This window comes from Neophocaena asiaeorientalis, unplaced genomic scaffold (genome assembly GCF_003031525.2).
Source record: "Neophocaena asiaeorientalis asiaeorientalis breed wild unplaced genomic scaffold, Neophocaena_asiaeorientalis_V1.1 scaffold78, whole genome shotgun sequence".
Classification (NCBI taxonomy): domain Eukaryota; kingdom Metazoa; phylum Chordata; class Mammalia; order Artiodactyla; family Phocoenidae; genus Neophocaena; species Neophocaena asiaeorientalis.
This window is the reverse complement of record NW_020175018.1, coordinates 8,260,916-8,280,532: the sequence shown is the minus strand read 5'-3', so window position 1 is coordinate 8,280,532 and position 19,617 is coordinate 8,260,916. Positions and strand designations below refer to the sequence as shown.

The following is a 19,617-nucleotide window of genomic DNA, read 5'->3' as shown; positions in this document are numbered from 1 at the left end:
ATAAATGAGAATGAAATGTGTAAAATTGGCACAGAGTAAATGCTCTCCGCCCCAGGTGCCTTTCATCTCTGTTGTAAGCTCAGTAAGGGAGGAAGTTGTTTTAATCAGATGGTGGGAACTGAACACTACATTTCCTGGGGCTGGAGAGTTGTGCATTTTAGGAGAGCAGCCTGGAAAAAGCAATTCCTAACCCACAGGATCGGCGGTGGGGAGGAGGGAATGAAACATCAGCGGTGAAAGATCTAGACCACGACAGGCCCAGGGATCCCAGTGGAACGTCTCCTGCTGCAAACCTCCAGCACATCTAGCCTGTGGCTAGGAGAAAGGTCACTTTCATGTTACCTCTGCTTCTGGGGATGGTATCAAAAGCGTAGCAGGCAGTTTGGAAAAAGAACTTTATTAACTTCATGAAAAACAGCTGCCGTGAGTCAAGATCTGGACAAAGACAGAGCTCTGGTGGCTTCCAGTCAATGGCCTGGAAAAAGCCACTTGTTCTCTCTATAGCCTCAGACCAGGGTCTCAGTTGGGGTCCCAAGCAGAACACCCCACCTCCTTGCCTCCTCTGTGCAGGCACAGATTCAGGCAATGCATTCTCATTAGACATTAGATTCCCCTGCTCTGTGGATGCCTCACTGAACAGGAAAATGAATCATCAATGCTCCAGACATTCAGGACAGGACAGATCTATAGCACACCAGCTACTGTTCTGGATCAGCAACCAGGAACACCACATTCTGAATAACCAATCAGAAAGTCAACACTCCGGAGGACCACCCAGAATTCTAGAATGCAAAATAAGAACCCCTTAACTTTCTAGATGATTCCATCAGGAGTCCCATATTTTAGAATGCCTGTATTCTGGATCAGCCAGAAATCTGACATTCTAGGTGATCAACCGGGAAACCAGTGTTCTGGCATTCCGAAGGAGAACCACTCCTCACTTTCTAGATGGCTCACCAGGAATTCAGCATTCTCGATCGACAAACAAGACCACAGCGTTCCAGATCGTGGTGAGAGACCCAGAGTTCTAGACGTCCACCCTGATGCCTCAACACCAAATCAGAAACCCAACATTGAAGATTGTCAACCCTGGCCTCGGCATTCTGGAATGATGAGCAGTAAGCTCTACCCTCCAGAATGCTGCCGCCCTGGCCCCTCAGAGCTCTGTGGATGGCCGCCCCACTCCAGGCCCGTCCTCCTGGCGGGGGTCCGGCACGTGGAAGGAGACGTAGGGACAAGTCTTGGTGTTGAGGCAAACCAGCTTCCTCAGCGTGGCCGTCTTGACAAGGTTGAAACCCATCTCACCACCAAATGTGCTCGACTTCCAGTACTCCGGAGAACAGATAGGATTCCCTAAGAGGCCCTTAAGGGAAAAAGGAGCCCCAATTTCTATCATACTCTCCCCAAAGATGGAGTTTGGAGGGCACTTCTCAAGAAGCAGCCCTGGGTAGAACTCCAAGGCATCGATGTCTCCATACAGCTCCTCCAACTCAGCTGCCATCTCCTTCTCTCCTACAAGGGGGAGAAGCCAAAGTCAGAATCATGATGCCATCCATTACGGTTCATCTGGGGAGGGAATCTTCTAGGTCCACCTTCTTCTGGGGAGGAGAATGGACTTCAGAAGAGCACCTTGAGCAGATGAGCACATGCCCTAAAATCTGGCCCGGCTGACCGACCCTGCTCCAGGGCTGCATCTAGGGAAGGAATTTGCTACTGCAGATGGAGTCAAGGGCCTGGATCTGCCACCAAACAGCGTGTGACCTTGGGCAACTCACCCCACTTCTCTGTGCCCTAATTACCTGATCATTACAACAGGCAGAAGCTACCTATCTTGTTTCCTTCACAGGCAGGTTTCAAGGGGCCTTATCCTGGTCCAAGACCCTGCGCTCTACCGGAGCTCAGAGATGCGATGTCATTTGTCCAAGATCACATAGAGACTTAGCGACAATGTTCTTTCTGTCTCTCTGGACTGTCATGGGAGACAGACATGGAGTGTCCCTACCTGTCCCCTCAAGTCCACCCTACACAGGGTACCAGTACACAGTCAGGTGTCATGTCACACCCTGGTCAAAACCTTTCAGTGGCACCCCCATTGTCTGGGACAGGGGTCCCCAAACTTGGCTGCCCAACAACTGGGGATCTTGAACAACAAATATATATGACATATAGACATATATGTTACATATATTTATTATATATATTATACAATTTGTGTTTTTTATATATATATATATATATATACACTTACATATACATACGTATGTATATACATACACATACATATATGTATGGAGATATATATATATATATATATACACACATACAGATTCTTGGGTACCACCTAGGTCTACTGAATCAGAATCTCTGGAAGAGCCATCTCAGATTTGGTATTTTTAATTAGTTTTCTAAGTGATTCTCAGGTAGCTGGCCTATAAATGGGACTTGGGAACCACTAGACAGAATAAAACCCAAAATCTTAGCGTAGAATTCAAGATTCCACATAATCTGAGCCAGCCTCCTATCACTAACCTCCACCCAGTCACACCTAGGACTGTTCTCCTGAATAGGCTCACTTTTTTTTTAGGCTCATTCTTTTTAACCCCTGTGTCTTTGTACTTTGTGTTCCTCCACCTAGAATGTTCTTCCCTCTATCCTTCACCTGGAAAATCCCTTTTTTTTTTCTTTTTTGGCTGTGCCATGTCTGTGCCTCCTGCAGTGGAAGTGCAGAGTCTTAACCACTGGACCGCCAGGGAAGTCACGGAAAATCCCTTTTTATCCTTCAAACCCAGCTGAGAAGTCACCTTCCCTCCCCAAGCAGAGTCATCTGCCATCCCTCGCCACCCCTGGCACTGTGCTCCCACACCCCTCAAATCCCACAGTCACAGTGCTGGCCATACGGATCACCCCGTTCTGTTTCCTCAATGTCTCCTTCACTTCAGCTCAAGTCCCTCGAGGGCAGGAGCCGTGGCCGGGAGACAGCTGCTCACCTGTGAGCTCCTGGAAAGAGGTGTAGGGCTTCATGCCAAACCTCTTGCGGTACTCATTGAAGGGCTGCAGCCGCAACTCTCTCGATTCCTTGATGACTTCCACAGCCACGTATAGGACATGGTGGTCTGTGTTCCTACCCCCGCCGATCTGCCAAGAGATAAGCACAGCTGTGGTCTGAGAGCCAGGCCACATTGTCCTGGAGAAGAAATTCAGGTCAGGAGTCCTTTCTGAGCAGAAAGGATGGCTCAGCCTAGCAGCCACCAAGCTGGGAACCCGGCCCTAGGTCTGCACTGCCATGCTTTCTCAGGGACCCCCTCTGAGGCTCAGCTTCCTCATCTTTAGAGTGTGGAGTGGGCCAGGAGGACTTCTCTAGTCACTCACCAGACACACTGTTCCCCAGCCCTTTGAATTTAGGTGAGAACCCACAACATTCTGTTAAGGAAGGTTCTGGAACTATTAGGTTCAGCAACTAGGACTCTGCAGAGGAGATGGCCAGCACGGCCACAGTCCAGAACTCAAGCAGAGGGGACTGGCATTTCAGATCTGGAAATAAAAGGCAGAAAGGTTTCTGAGCTTTCAAGTGATGGAAACAGACGGATGGACAAATGTGGATTTGAGGGGCCAAAACTTTATGGCTTTCCTAGGATATTTTTTAAACTCTGCCTGGCAGAACTGACATGTGTCTGTCACTCTCCAAATCAGTTTTTATCATAGAACAAAGATGTTTAATCTTTTAAGGATTCTGCTAAGGAACCTATTTCTATTGCTTTCCATTCTCTATATCACAGAATTGAGATTAAATAAAATTTACTGAGCATCTAGTATTAAAAAGTGAAACCCAGGGACTTCCCTGGTGGCACAGTGGTTAAGAATCCGCCTGCCAATGCAGGGGACGTGGGTTCGAGCCCTGGTCCAGGAAGATCCCACATGCTGCGGAGCAGCTAAACCCTTGTGCCACAACTACTGAGCCTGCGCTTTAGAGCCCGCAAGCCACAACTACTGAGCCCACGTGCCACAGTTACTGAAGCCCATGTGCCTAGAGCCCGTGCTGCACAACAAGAGAAGCCACCGCAAAAAGAAGCCTGCGCACCACAACGAAGAGTAGCCCCCACTCGTCTCAACTAGATAAAGCCCGCGCGCAGCAACAAAGACCCAACACAGCCAAAAATAAGTAAATAAACAAATAAAAAAAAAAAAAGTGAACCCCTAGTAAACGGCCACCACTAGAAAAGAGAAACTGAGCTAGAAGGTAGGAACACAGAGTATCAAGTCACTCCATTCAGACCAGATAAAGCTACACACAGAGACAGGTGATTATATCTGTTTTTCTTTCTGTCAGGCCTCCTGGGAGAGGAATTGTTGTGAGCTAGCAGGGAGGGAACTAAAATCTTGCCATGAAAAGTGTAATATATACTCACATTTAGTTTAACTAAACTTGTAGTTTTACTTTAAGGCCAAGGTGGTGGCATAATATATCCTGTGAAGGGAGGGAAATAGGGTTCAAAGCCCAAGTAACCTGGTGAGATGAAGGCTCCAGAGGGAATTCCCTGGTAGCCCAGTGGTTAGGACTATGAGCCTTCACTGCCAAGGGCCCGGATTCAATCCCTGGTCGGGGAACTAAGATCTCACAAGCCGCACAGCACAGCCAAAAAAAAAATAAGGCTCCAGAAAAAAAAATATCTGATTCATAACTGTTAAGGAGCATAGGTCTACTACTGTATAGCACAGGGAACTCTGCTCAATATTATGTAACAACCTGAATGGGAAAAGCATTTGAAAAAGAATAGATACATGTATATGTATAACTGAATCACTGTGCTGTACCCCTGAAACTATCACAACATTGTTAATCGTCTCTACTCCAATATAAAATAAAAAAGATATTCTTAATGCAAAAGAATTAAAAAAAAAAACCAAAAAGGAGCATACATCTAAAGAAAGATCTATTGCTCAGGGTGAATTGATAATGATAATGCTAAAGAAAGAGTTCTGTTTGGGTAGAACAAGGACAATTGGGTGAGAAAGAGGAAAAGCATAGTTGGGTGAAGTTGTACACCCTGGGGCAAAGCCAGAGGAGGCTGGTGCCAATCTCAGCTGAACCATCTACAAGCTGTGGGGCCATTGTGGATTGACTTGCCTGTATCCGTGTTGGAGTCCTAACCCCCAGCACCTGTGAATGTGACCTTATTTGCAAATAAATATAATCAAGGTCATACTCCACTAGGGTGGCCCCAGATCCAATGACTGGCGTCCTGATAAAAAGAGGAAAGAGAGACACAGGGAGAGCACCACGTTGGAGTGATGCTTCTACAAGCCAAGGAACCCCAAGGATTGTCAGCCATCACCAGAAGCTGAGAGAAAGGGAGGGAACAGATTCTCCCCTGGAGCCTTCAGCAAGAGTACGGCCCTGCAGACACCTTGATTTTGGACTTCTAGCCTCCAGAACTGTGCAACAACAAATTTCTGATTGCTATTAATACCATCTGGGGGAGTTAACTACAAGGGCTTTCTAGAGAAATGTTTGAGGATTGATCTTTTTCATGGCCTAGATGTTAGTAATGTGTAGTAAATGTTTAATGGATGCTTGGATGGATCAATGAATAAATGAATAAAAGGTGATACTTCTCAGGTGTAAGGTGGGAATATTTCTTTCTTTTTCTGGATGTTTCTTTGTCTATGGAGGAAACCCCAGTAGCCTAACACTCTTAGCATCTTTTGCCAACCTCTCCCCCTCCCTCCTTATTAGAAGAGGAGGAGTAACTTAGTATTATTGGTGAGCTTGAGCACAGTAACCAGGCATGCGTTGTTCAAGCTGTCCTCTCTGCCGCTCTTGAATTCAGTTGACACCAGGGAGTATGTTTTCTCTCATATTCCTTGTTCTGGGGGGACAGGAGGATGTTGGGAGAGACCTTCCTTGTTTCCATGCTTCCATGTCTTGGTAGCCAAGTTTGTCAATTTGGGGGTTTATTATTAAAAAGCCTGCTTTAGGTTTTCTAGAATCAGCTTTATCGGTAATAGAGGTGATATTTTGAACTTCCAAAAAAATAAAAAAGGAAAAGAATAAATGTCTGCTGCTTAAAGCCCCCTGGTCTGTGTTCCTTTTGCAGCCCTAGGAAACAAATACAGGGACTGCAGGCAAATGACTTATGCTAATCCTCTGTTTCTTCATACGCAACAATGAGGAAGGTAGAAGCGTCAGTCTGATAACGCTTGTGAAATAAACATGTGCTGAAATAATCGAGATAAAGAATACAAAGCAGTTATCACGGCGTTGGTCACGCGGTAACCCCGAGATGGAACCATGGGTGGGGATTATCAGGGGAGGCCCTGTTTTATCACTTCTCACACTCTCTTTGATATCCTGAGAATCCACACACTTCTGTGACCCTTCTGCCTGGTACCAGGAAATACCAGGGCTTTTCACACACATCACCAGGGACATTGCTTGAAAATTCTTTGGAAACCATGAAGCCCCGCACACGAGTTATTGTCTCTGTTCATGTCTGTGTCCCCACAAAGAACAGAGGCCGTAAACCAACCAGCAGCCGCCCATTGGCGGCAGTATATGCTAATCGCAGTCAAATTACCAGGGGGAAACCTAAATCCATATGGTGCCACAGCTTCATGGTAGGGCTGAGGGGTAAGTATGAGAGAGAAGCAGGGGCTGAGGGGAGCTAGGGAAGGAGATGGGAGCTTCCAAACATGGGGAAGGGAAGATTTCGGAGGAAATTAGTTAGAAATTCCAGAGGGAAAGGCTGTATTATTTTGCTAGGGCTGCCATACCAAAGTGCAGAAATTTAAACAGCAGAAATTTATTTCCTCACAGCTCTGAAGGCTAGAAATCCAAGATCAAGGTGTGGGCAGGGTTGGTTTCATTCTGAGGCCTCTCTCCTTGGCTTAGAGATGGCCAACTTTCCCCTATGTTTTCCCTCTATGCACATCTATATCCTAATCTCCTCTTCTTATAAGGACGCCAGTCAGAGTAGGGCTCACCCAATGACCCCATTTACCTTAATTAACTCTTTAAAGACCCTAGCTCCAAATACAGTCACATTCTGAGGTATTGGAGGTTAGGACTTCAACATGGGAATTTGGGGCAGGGGGCAATTCAGCCCATAACAGAGGCCTCTAATGTAATAAAGACCTACTATGTGCAGGCACTTTTGCATATATTGCCATACCCTGAATGTCTTCCTGGTCCTCAAATTGCCATGCCCTCTGACCTCTGGGCCCTTGCCACGCTGTCCCCTCCATCTGGAACACAGAGACCCCGGGCCACGAACGCTACCTCTTGCCCTGGGAGACCCCTATCCATTGTTTGGATCTCTGCTCAAACATGACTTCCTTATCCACAATCCCCAACTCTGGGCCAGAAGCCCCTCTCTGAGTTCCCAGAGCATGGTGGGCTTTCTATACTGTGGCTCTTAACATGCTCTTATAATTCTGAAAACATCAGAAAAGCCCTTGGTACAGTGCCTAACATGTAGTAAGTGCTCAAACGATGTTAGCTGTCACATGACTGTCGTTCCTTTCTAGGGTGTACGCACCAAAAATGCAAGGACCCAAGAATCACGTTGACCTGGTTCACCACTGTATCCCCAGCGCCTGCAGTAATGCCTGGTATCGTTGAATGAACGAAAGAACGACAGAATGAATGAAGGAATGATCACGACCTCCCAGTAAGGGGTGACACTCTCCCCTTTTCACAGAAAACTGGGGTTTGGATCCCAGAGCCCAGCGGCCCTCCCCAGCGCTCCTCTGAGGCTCACCTGGCCCGCGGGCTGGCGAGAGAAGGCGTCCACCAGGGCCTCGACCCCGTAGTCCACCAGCATGGAGGTGTTGAACAGGAACTGCTCATAGCTGTAGTTCTGGGGGCCCACCCGGAAGGAGTCGGGCATGAGCGGGTGCCAGTGGTAGAGGTGATTGAACTCCATGGCAATTCGGTTACGGTACTGGAACTGGGTGCCTGACAGCAGCTCTGGGTCAAACTTGAGCTGCAGGAAGTAGCCACTCAGCTGCTGCACGTACTCCTCGATCACAATCTTGATGGTCTCCCCTGGGACGAAGGATGGGGAATGGGGTCAACAGAGCACAGGGACTTGGCCACCAGGCTTGGGAAGTGGGCCAGTTCACGCAAAGGGCTTGGTTTGGCCTCTTTATCATCGTAATGGTTGTTTGATTTTATTTGGCCACTTTCACTTTGCCTTTTTGTCACGGGGTGTGAAAGTGGAACTTTCTGTCTCAGGACGCACTGATGTCCCAAGACAGGGGCCACCTGTTAGTCCCATGTTCCCTGGGGAGGTCACAGGCCGGGCTGAGCAGGACACGCAAAGGAAGTATCTGAGGATGGGTTTTGTGACCCTCTGGTGGCCACCTTCCCACAGCCCATTAAAAGAGGCTGGAGACACCACAAAAGGTGGGCACGTAGAGATTAACTTAGTGAGGGAATCTCAGCGTGCCTTAGATGATGGGGGTGAGGGGAGCTCCCAAGAGACCATTCTAAGAGCTGCAGCAGCAAACAGCAAACTGGAGACATAAGTGAATCTTGTCCCAAATATAACCCTCCTGTCTTCCTATGTATCAAATTCCTCTGCCCACTCAGGGACAAGCTACAGAGCAAAGAGCCAGGGGAGACACAAAAGGAACATTCCATAACACAATGAAAACTGGTCAGCTAGATATCAGAAGAAACCGATATTTTGGCCAACTAACCACTAGACAAATTGACTTGTAGCAAATTGATCTGGAGCCACTGGAACTGCAATCAGCAGACCTGGGTTTAAATCTTGGCTTCACCATTTCTAGCCACCCGAGCTGGGGCTGTGCTACTTACTCTCTCTGAAGCTCACTCTCCTTATCTGTAAATGTGTGCTAGAACCATACCAGTATAACAATATTCACAGGGTTCCCGAGAGGAGTGGACAATGAATGCATCTGAACCGCTTGGCACAGGGCCTGGCATAACACGGAGGGTCAGTACGCGTAGAAGTGGGAACACTACGTGGAGGTGTGAGGGGAGAATCCCCTCCCCATATGCACACATCACAAAAGAGTAGATTAAGACTCACACCCCGTCCCCACTCAGGAAAGCACTCCCCTCAAGGTGTGGTGGAAGCAGCACAAACTCTGGTGGCAGCCAGACCTGGTTCAAGTCTCTCTGCACTGAATGGCCTTGGAGAATTCACTTACCCTCTCTGCCTCTTAATCTTCACAACAAAGGGTAATCCTATCTGGGTCCTAAGGCTGTCGGGGAGGGTTGAATGAAGCACTGGAAGTGCAGGGCCCTAGGAGTCCCGCCTCTGGCCACAGCTTCATCACCAGTCAGTATGCTGGGCAGCCTGCAGACACAGACTTGCCCTCTCTGATCAAAGTCTCTATAATACTGGGACTTCTCCACTGTAAAGCAATTATACTCCAATAAAGATGTTAAGAAAAATAAAATACTGGGACTTCTGAACCAGCCCTTTCTCGTTCTTTAGGCCGTTCCTAACCCCAGTGCATGGCTCTTCCAGGCACCAATGAATCAGGCACTATAATTGGGAACAGTCACGCCCAGTGATGCTGAGGCGGGGGCAGAGGCTCACTGGTGACACAGAGTGAATATGGTCTGGACAGGGGTGTCGGGGGCCAAGCTCCCAGGCCAAAAACCATCTGACATTTTAGGCTGCAGGCTCACCCCTGTAGGGGACACAAAAATATCTTGTCCCTGAGGCACCCAGAAGCTACCAACCTCCGGGAAGGCAGATGCATGCAGGGCAGGAAACATAAGGATTCCCGAAGCCCAGGCAAGCTGGGGTATTTGCTGAGGATGTCCCTGAGTGCTCCTGGGATGATGGGGAAACTGAGATTTGGGGTGGCTAATCAGATTTGCTGCTAGTCACCCAGCTAATGATCAGCTACCACAGCCCTCCGTTTTCTGAAGGCCTACTATGTGCTAAGTACTTTCCCATTCATCATCTCAACAAGTCCTTACCACCATCATTATTCCCAATGTATAGATTTAGAAAGTGAGGCTCACACAGGGGAAGGACCCTGTTCAGAATTCGAATCTCTCTGTTCCCAAACCCTCCACTCCGCTTCTCAGGACAGAGGGCGTGACCTTCCAGGACAAGGCTGGCTTGGAGTCCTCACCGATGAGGATGAGGCGGGCCGTCTGGAAGAGCTGCTCATCGCCCCAGGTGGGGTGCTCAGCCTTCAGCAGGTCACACACTCGGTTGTGCTCACGCAACCAGAGTGTAGCGTAGAGCATGAGTCCCGGAAGCAGCCCGAACACCTCCTGGCCCACTGCCATCTGGCTCTGGGGCGGGATGCCCCGGGGGTAGTGCATCAGCACTGGTGCCTCTTCCACCGACGGCGGGTACATCTCTCCGTCCAGCACCTGCAGGATGGGGCCACCTGGTAACCTGGGGAGGGGCCGGGTGCCTGCATCTGCACAGCTGACAGCCTTCCACTCCTACTGACGGCTGCCCGTAACACGCAGGGTGGCCACCCGGCCTCCCTGACCAAGGCCTGTGGATTCTACCTCCTAAAGTGAGTCCCTTTCTCTCTCCCCTCTGCCACCACCCTCTTCCAACCCACCCTCATCTTCCAGCCTGACTCCCCTTGTAAGTGGCTCCATCCCCCCAGACAGTCCGTTCTCGGCTCTGCAGCCAGAGCAAACACCCAAAGCGAGCATCACACCCTGGCTTAAAACCCTTCCAACTCCTCTCTCTGCTCTTGGCAGAAATCAGAAATCCTTAACGCGACCCTCGCTCATCGGGACTCACTCAGGTGTCCAGCAGCATCTCCCTCATTTTCCTCCCTTGAATTCACTCAAGCTGACTTCCCCTCTCCAGCCTTGATGCCTCATAACCTGGCCTGTCCTGTGCCCTTCTTGGCCTCCCTAACTTCTCATCATCATTCATGCAACTCTTGGTTTATTCGTACTTCCTAAGGAAGCCTTCCCCATCCTCTGCACACTCTCGTGGCTTCTCCCTGGTGGCAGCCATCACAAGCGTAATTAATTATATGGCAGTGTCGTCATTCACTCAATGAATATCCACCGAGGACCTACCATATGCCAGATACTGTTCTTAGCCCAAAAGATTCAGCAATGAACTTTCTGTCTTGGTTTTTGTTTCGATTTGCATGGTCCAGTATGGTAGCCACTAGCTACGTGCAGCTACTAAGCTCTAGAAACGTGGTCGGTGTGAATGAGGAACTGGATTTTTAATTTTATTTTCTTTAGATTTAAATTTTAAAACAGATACCTCAGCTATTGGGAAGTCGTTATGCTTAGAACAACTTGGACATGTGAATCTACTTTCTCCACTGTAAATTTTATGAAATCTAAATGCAGATCAGAATCTCCAACGAAAATCTGGCACCCAAATTGAGATGTGCTATAAGTGTAAGATACAGGTCAGATTTTGAAGATTTAGCACAAACACTGAGATATTTTATTGACAATTTTTGTGTTGATTACATGTTGAAATGATAAGATTCTGGATATACTGGGTTAAATTAAAAATATATTATTAAAATCAATTTTGCCTGTTGCTTTTTACCTTTTTTAATGTGGCCACTAGAAAAATTCAGATAACTTAGATGTGGCTCACAGCAATGAAATAGGGCAAATGATACCTATTTTATGCAGTGGATTTGAGAAGTGCATGAGATAATTACCTATGTGGCTCTAGCACCGCTGAACAGTGTAATTTCAGACGAAAAGTCCTCGTGGAACTAGCACCCTACTGTTTGTGTCTGTGGTCCCTGAGGAGCTTGAGGGTAGGGCCCATAACTATCACGGCCACTGCTCCCCTGTGCCAGGCACATCATAGTGCCCAATTAATATTGTAGAATAATTAAATGAATAAATGCAGGCTGGAAATGTTCATCTCCTGTGGAGCCCCAAAACCCACCTCCCAGGAGAACATGAGCGGCTATGTCTGCTCCTTGTCTGCGTCTCTTCCCTGGCACCCTTTCCCAGGGTTTGCTGTCTCTCCTCCGACCACACACCTCCAGCTTCTGCAGCTGGCCATCTCAGGACACCCTGGAGGCCCCCACCAACAGCTTCTGCCAGGGAAGACCGTGGAAGGTTCTTCCCAACGCCCCTTCCCAGGACCCAGTGCTACCTGGTACTTGAGTTTCCCATCCTTAAAGAGCCGCAGGTGATACTGACGTTCCAGATTGTCTCCATAAATGTGGCCAAGGTCGACCTGAAGACAGAGAGAGGGTCCACTCAGACCTCTGGGTCCTGCCCCACCTGTAACAACCTCCATGTGCCAAGTGCAGCCCAGAGAAGTCCCGAGCCCCTCCCATGTACTCACCCCATGGCCCAAAGCCTTGGTGAAGCCAGGACCCATCTTGCCAGAAGTTTTGAAGAACTGATGTGTGAAGTGTTGCGCAAAGAAGGCAAACATGAGGTTGCTGCCTTGGGGGTCAGGGATGAACTTCCTCCTGAGCAGGAAGTGACGGCTCAGGAGCTCGGCATCGGGCAACTGCTTCTTCCCTGGTTGGGGAGGTGGGAAAGAGCAGTAGCTGCTTCCGGTCTGGATCTTCCTGCCTCAGGGCCTTCCAGGCTCGCCAGACCGAACTGGTCCACGCAGGAAGCCCAGAGTGGCCTCCGCAGGACCACCTCCCTCCCACCTGATGGCCCCTTGCACCTTCTCTACCAAAAGACTCTAGAAGTATTTATGGGTGAAATGGCATGATATCTGGAATCTGTTTTTAAAAACTCCATAAAAAGTAAGGTGAGAGGGGACAGATGAAATAACATTGGCAAATTGTGGACAAATCTTGAAACCCAGAGATGGATACATAGGACTTCCTTATACTTTTCTCTCAACTTTTGTGCGTGTTTGCTACTTTGTACAAGTTAACCCTCCTCCCCCTAAAAAAGAAAGAGAAAGCAAACAAACAGAAGAACTTGGATTCCCCAGCCGTGGAGCAAGGTAGCCTGTGTCTGAAATGGGTTATGCCATTTACTGACTGTGTGAATGAACATGGAGAAGTCATCCCATCTTTCTGACCCTCAATTTCTTCTTCTATAATATAGGGCAAATGATATCTATTTTATGCAGTGGATTTGAGGAGTGCCAATGTAAGCGGCAGAAAACTGGTGAGATGGAATCTTTTAAACCAAGGGTCAGCAAACTTTTTCTGTACAAGTCCAGATAGTCGATATCTTAGGCTCTGCCGACATGTGGTCTCTGTCGCATCTGCTCAGCTTGGCTGATACAGCAGGAAAGCAGCCACAGGTGATACCTAAGGAATGTGACTGTATTGTCCTTTGTGTACTTGAAACTGAATTGATGGCTCTAAACTGAGTAAACCCCCCTGTCTGAAGACAATCACAGGAGCGGATAAGGAAGAAGGTCTTGGGAAGAAGACCCCTGCTAACGAGACCAAGTGGGGGTCTTGAACAGCTAAAGAAAAAGTTTGACTTCATGTGTAAACTGCGCCGATGAAGCACATAAGACTGTTTACATTAGTAAAGACCCAAACTCAGAGTTAGCACCCTGTAAATAGCTCACTATTCTTTCCTTCCTCCATTTCAGCTTTAAAGTCACCCCCATCCCAGCAGGATCCCACCCATCTAGTAGACAAGCTTCAGGCAAAGAGGCACCCTGGAAATATGGAAGCACTAGTCTGACTCTGCCACTGACCTCAGACAAGACCCCTCCACAACCTCTTCCTGTCCTCATCCCTGGTTCTGGATATGCATATGTCTTGTCTTGGTCCACCCACCTGTGAAATGGGTCAGTAACTGCTCTTCTGCTTGTTTTTTCCCAAACAGAAGAACTGAGCATCTCCTGTGACACAGCCCAGGCCCAGCCCCCTCACCCCATCGCCATTACCTTTGGTCCCCATGGGCGTGGGACAGTCTTGGGGCACAGAGGGCAGAACACGCGTATAGTAGCTCACGTTGGAGAAGGATTCCCAGCTGATGTAGTCATGAGCTGCATTGTAGGTGGGGGGGCTGGGGATGAGGTTGGAACGCACTGCAGAGGGCGAAAATAATAGTGACAAGGGGTTCCTGCCCCCAGTTACACACCCCCTTCCCCGCCTCTTCTTGGGTTGTTCTATTTTTGGTCCCCCCATGCGGCCAAAATCTTACTTCCCCGACCAGGGATTGAACCCTCACCTCAGCAGTGAAAGCACGGAGTTCTACCCACTGGACGGCCAGGGAATTCCTTGGTTTGTTCTTTTTTTTTTTATCTGGCACCCTAGAAGCCCCCCGCCCCCAACCCCTGCCCTTATCCTATGCCAAGAATTCCAGGGAGTGGCAGGATTCCTTGCTCCCCTAGATTAGGAGGGCCCCGCCCCCACCCACCTATGAGTACCAGACGCATGAGCACGTCCCGGATGTAGGTGGCATTGACGAACTCCCAGAACCAGCGGCCATGCGTCAGCAGGAAGTGGAGGAAAGAGGGGCTGGGCCGCAAAGTAGTCCGGAGCCAGGTCCATAGCTCAGCTGTGAGGGCAGTGGGAGCCATTCAGTCAGGCCCTCCTGGCAGGACCAGAAGCAACCAGAGTGGAAGATGGGAACGGGGGACGAGGGCCAGGATGGAACAGGGTAGAACCTCTGGGGCAGGGGTAAGGAGGGAACCTTGGGAGTGATGGCACGTGACAGAACCAGAACCAGACGTGAGGACAGGAGACAGGACCAGGGACTGAGGTCAGTAAGGCCGGAGCTGGGCAGTGAAAACTCACTACAGAGCCCAGAAGCGGGGAGTGGGTTGTGCCAGGAGTGAGGGCTTGGGCTGGAGCCAGGTCAGGGGCAGCGTCAGAGGTCAGGGGCAGTGTCCGAGGTCAAAGGCAGGCAAGAAAAGAGAACAGGGCCACGGCCGGAGGCGAGGGTAGGAAATGGGGGTCTTGGAGGACGAGCCCAGGGGAGAAGGATTGGGGCTGGAGGCCCAGCTCACGGATGGTGCAGTTGGGGCCGGAATAGCCCGTGCGGGTGCAGTCACACTGGTAGCGGTCAAAGCCGAAGCGGACACAGATACCCTGGTGCTGGCATGGATAGTAACAACAGGGGTTCACTGTGGGGAGAAACAGAGATCAGAGACCACTCCAGGGCGACCTCTCATTGGGACCAGAAGCAGGGAGTCCAGTCACAGCTCTCTCCTAACTTACTGGACTCCTGTGTTCCCCAAGGGTCCTCTCTGTCCCCACAGCTATGATCAGAAAGCTCCTGGCCCTTCCGTTTCCAGACCTTGCTCTGGGTTTCCAGTCTTCCCCACATCAGGCCACCAGGGGAAGTCCCCCCCTCCCTCCCTGCTGTCACCAAAGTGGGGCAGGAGAAGAGTCCAGGCCCCAGGCTGTGACATCAAAGGCTAGGAAACAGCTGATAAGACACTGCAGCCACAGGCTTTTCTAGAGCATTCACTTTCTGCCAAGTCAGAGTTCAGCACCAAGGGCAGAGTTTGTGGGGTTCAGTAAAGGGAAAAGGATAGGGGTTCTCAGACCAACCCCCAACCTCTGGGCATCAGGACCTACCATTCCTTTGTTTTTGCAGAAGGGAAGGAAGAGCAGGTATCACAACGTCCAGTTATAGGCTGATGGGGGGGGGGAGGTGACTGAGGCCAAATAAGGGGAAACCCAGATGGGTCACCCAGCAAGTGGCACCAGACCAACTGCCCATCCCTTCACTTCCACCCCACCCCCAGACACTCAGCCGTCAAGTCCAAGGAAAGACGTTTCCCAGAACCCAGAAGACAGAGAATGGGTTTGAGGGGAGTCTCAGCTCCCATCCTGATAGACCCAGCCCCAGCTCACATCAGGGTGGAGTATGGGCTCCAGGATCTTGAGGGAGGTCAGGCACCACGAGAACAGGAGAGATGTGGCCGGAAAACTCTCTCCAGAGGGTGAGTGGAGCTCTAGCATCACCCCCACCAACCCCCTGGAGAACCACTCCCCCCGCAGGAAGTCCCTCCTTGTGTCTAACCCAGATCTCCCCAACCACAGCTTCAATGATTCTCCAACAGCAAGGTCAGAGTCTCCTTGGAGGTCCCTCAGTGCTCGTTCACAGCTCAGCGAGGGACACCGAGGCTTGGGAAGAGGTGGCGACTTGGCCAAGACCAGGGAACAGAGCCAGGCCTCCTGCAGACCCAGGGCGCCTGGCTCCTGGCAGCAGCTCCTTCCCTGGCCTTCCACAGAAACACCAGGTCCCTCCTGCAAACACACTTCCTTAACTGGGCTCAGAGCCAACGTTACAGGGAACTCTGATTCTTTGTGCATCTGATTATAGGGGGTCAAGAGGATAGCAACGGGAGGTAGGAGGCTGAGAAGCCACTGCAGGCAGATCAGCTGCTGTGGTCACAGGGCAGGACCCTCTGGTTTAGGGCTCCTCACATCGCAGAATCGTGCAAATAGTCTTGCTTAAGCCCTGGCAACTCCCCACAGCCCCACAATAGCACCTCTGTGACCCTTGCAGGGTATAAAAAGAAGGAACCCACGGGAAGAAGTCTGAACAAATAGGCCTTATCAGACCAACGCAGGCGGACCGGCCGGTGGGGCCCAGGGCAGGGGCCTGGCAGGACCCCCCTCCCCTCCTACAGCCACAGGCCCAGAAACTCCAGGGAGCTCAGGCTCAGCCGTGCAGCAGGCTCAGGGACCTGGGATCTCATCGATCCCTCCTGCTCAGGACACTCTGCTGTTCTGCCCAGGAGCTCCCGTGGCGCCACACTGCCCAGCTCCCGACCCTGGCGCACCAGGCCCTCTGTCACAAACGGGTCGCCCTACCACTCAGCGGGCACAGGGGCTGAGGCGCGGCCCTTCTCTGGGCTGTCTCCCCATCCCTCCCCCAGTAGGGATCCCAAAAGGAACACAGTTTGTTCTGTGGCAGCCCATCCCGCGACCCCAAAGCCGAAAGCTCTGCTCTGCTCCCTCCTTGACCCAGGCTGCGGCTCCGCCCTAGTAAATTCCCTCCAGATCTACCTGACCCTGCCCACTGCGCATGCACCAGAAAGCTGCCCCCTAAATGTCCACACTCCGCCACGCTCTCTCGCCCCTGCTCCACGTTCCAGCTCGACCTGCTCTGCTCCACCACAAGCCTCCAAGGAAAAGGGCTTTCCCTGACTTTCTCCTCCCTCACAGAGGCCGTGCACACAGCTGGGGCTCAACCCATGTCCTGGAGAGATCCAGCCACCCAGGGAATCCAGATGCGGTGGCCAGAGCTTCAATGTTTGCGGAATTTAAACTGCAGCGAGGAGACCAGCCAGCCCAGGCTTGGCCAGAGGGACTCCCTGATCTCCCCAGCACCCCCGCAGCGGGCTCTGAAGTCTGGCTTGAGGGCTTCAGCAGGCAGCAGAACTGTGTCCCCAGACGCAGAAGTTCCTGCCCGCATCCCTCTCCCTCTCCTGTCAGGAGAGTCTGTGTGCCGGAAGCGGGCAGAGGTCCCTCCCTCCCAGACCTGCTGCCCAACTTGCCCTCCCTCCTCTTCCGCGATCAGCTGCCGCTGGCGGCCCCATGATGTCAGGATGGGCAGAGAGACTAGGTGCTGCTTCCCCCCCTTCACCGGGGAGGGGAGCCTAACCACAGCTGGACGGTCACGATGGGCCCGGAAGCCAGGGCTCTGGCTGACCCTCCAACCTTGCATATCTACCTCGTTTATCTGCTCAGCACTCCCATACAGATGAGGACACTGGCCCAGGCCCCACTGCTTCAAAACTGCAGAGCCAAGATGAACTCCCTTCTCTTCCCTGCCCTTCCTCCTCCTGGAGGTGCCCAGGCCTGGATTTGGGGAAGGGATGCAGAGGGAGAGTCACTTTGTCCCACAGGCTGGGGATGACCCCAGGTTAGATAGGTTTGTCACCTTTCCTTCAAGGTGGACCTGAAACCAGGACCCCAGAGGGAGCACCATCCCCTACCGCGACCAGAGGTTTGGGAACTATTCACAAAGGAAGGCCTTCCTTCAGTCTAACTTAAATCCCACATGCTTTCATGTGCCCAGCGGAGGACACCCTGTATAATAAAACATCAAGAAAGAGAACTAGGGAGATGCAGACACAGAGTCTAAAGTGCCTTGAGTTCCCACACCCAGCACAGGGCGAGGCACCAAGTAGGTGCTGGGTGAAGATTTATGGGAGAGTGACTACTGTTTGTTGGCTGTGTGTCCTTGGGCAAGTACCCTGTACCCTCTGGGCCTTATTTTTCAGCGTTTTCCAGGAAGGGGAGGGAACAGACAAGCTCTAAGGAAAAACCTCCCTCTCTGCCTCCCCTTCTCTTCTCAACTCTGGGCGAAGCCAATCTGTCTCCAAATATCTGGGTTATTTGCATAAATAGGATTCCCTAGCCCCATCAGCAGAGAACCCTGCAGCTTGCTCTCACTGCATCTTCAAGCCAGCCCAGAGGTGGGGTTGATCAGCAAGCCCACACTGCACACATTCCCACCGTTGAGGAATTGTTTAGGACTTCCCGGCTCCAGAGCTTTCTGAGGATCTGGCAAGGAAATGTCCCCCAGCCCAGGAGTCAGGGCTCCAGGCACAGTGAGGGAACACCAAGTCGTCAGGACTTGGACGCACCAGGCAGCAAGAGGGCCCGTTGAAGAAGGAGGCTGGACTGAAATTCCCTAAGAATAATATTTAGAGAAGCTCCAGGAGCTTGGCAGCCAAAGAGAAAAAAAAAAAAAGGGGGCCCTGACCAGCCAGACCTGGGCCCCAGGCCCTACACCCTACCAGGTCAGCGGCCAGCCGCCAGGCACCACCACAGCTGGCCCCGATGGCTGGAAGAGGAAGTCCTCTCCCAGCCCACAGACTCCTCTGGTGCTGCAGATAGGAGGCTGCAGTCAGCAGGAACGTTTGGCACAGGCGGGGTTCCTGCCCCACGTTCCAGGGTTAGCTGGCCTCAGGACCCTCTGCCTGGCATGGAGCTCCGGTTGCCAGGTCATACCCTATCCCTAGCCAAAGAGAGAGCACTAAGCCCAGTCCAGGAACTGGAGGGGATGAACTTGAGCATTAAGGAAGCCCTGGCACATCCCTGTCCTCCAAGCCGGACTCCACCTCGTCCGTCACAAGAGAGGCAGAAGCAACATTCTCTCCCGCCACCTGCCCCCACGTAAGCTTGCAGCCCTTGTCTCCCCGGGGGAATCAGCCTTTGCTGCTGCTCTGGGGACAACACACAGGCTTTGGCTTTCCCGGGCAGATGCCTCCCCTGAATATCCAGGCATCTTGGATCTCAGTTCACCCAGAGACGTGGAAACAGGAAGGCAGCCCAAACCTTCTGCCCCAAAACCCAACTGGTCCTCCGTTCTTTCCGTGACCCTTGCAGCAGCCTCCTTAATGGTTCCCCAGCCTCCAGTCTCACCTCCAAGTCATCCGCCCAATCTCATTCTTCTGTTCCCAGTTACCCTGAGGCCCCAGTCCCTCTCCTCATTCTGCATCCAAAGGCCCGTGTCCACCAGCAGCTGCCTCTGTCCTACTCCTCCCTGTGTGCCCTTCCACTCCCACAGTTCAGACCTTTAGGCTTCAGCTCATGCCCTTGCTTCTGCCAGGAAGACCCCTTCCAGAGTTTCATAGTAAAACCTCACAGGATTTCCACCAACTCACCACCTCCTTCGGGGTCCCGGTCAAACGTCACCACCTCCAATAAGCCTCCCGAAATTCTTCACATGTAAGGGATGAGAGATAACTGCCCCCCACCCCCGAG

At 51.2% G+C, this 19,617-nt stretch overlaps 1 protein-coding gene across 3 annotated transcripts in view; it reads right to left on the bottom strand.

The window, feature by feature from the left end:
• Positions 1-378: 378 nt before the first annotated feature.
• The window catches only part of PTGS1 (prostaglandin-endoperoxide synthase 1), a 21,392-nt gene continuing 2,153 nt past the window's right edge, over positions 379-19,617 (bottom strand). The window contains exons 3-11 of one of the 3 annotated variants that reach the window (XM_024762232.1): positions 14,895-15,011; positions 14,303-14,443; positions 13,827-13,970; positions 12,297-12,478; positions 12,102-12,185; positions 10,120-10,366; positions 7,758-8,044; positions 2,988-3,135; positions 379-1,512 (exon numbers count right to left, since the gene is read on the bottom strand). In XM_024762232.1, the coding sequence (XP_024618000.1) occupies positions 1,157-1,512; positions 2,988-3,135; positions 7,758-8,044; positions 10,120-10,366; positions 12,102-12,185; positions 12,297-12,478; positions 13,827-13,970; positions 14,303-14,443; positions 14,895-15,011 (1,706 nt within the window). In that variant the 3' untranslated portion in view covers positions 379-1,156. Of the gene's footprint in view, positions 1,513-2,987; positions 3,136-7,535; positions 7,606-7,757; positions 8,045-10,119; positions 10,367-12,101; positions 12,186-12,296; positions 12,479-13,826; positions 13,971-14,302; positions 15,012-19,617 lie in introns of those variants that run through there. The other 2 variants (XM_024762234.1, XM_024762233.1) reach the window with 2 other exon arrangements.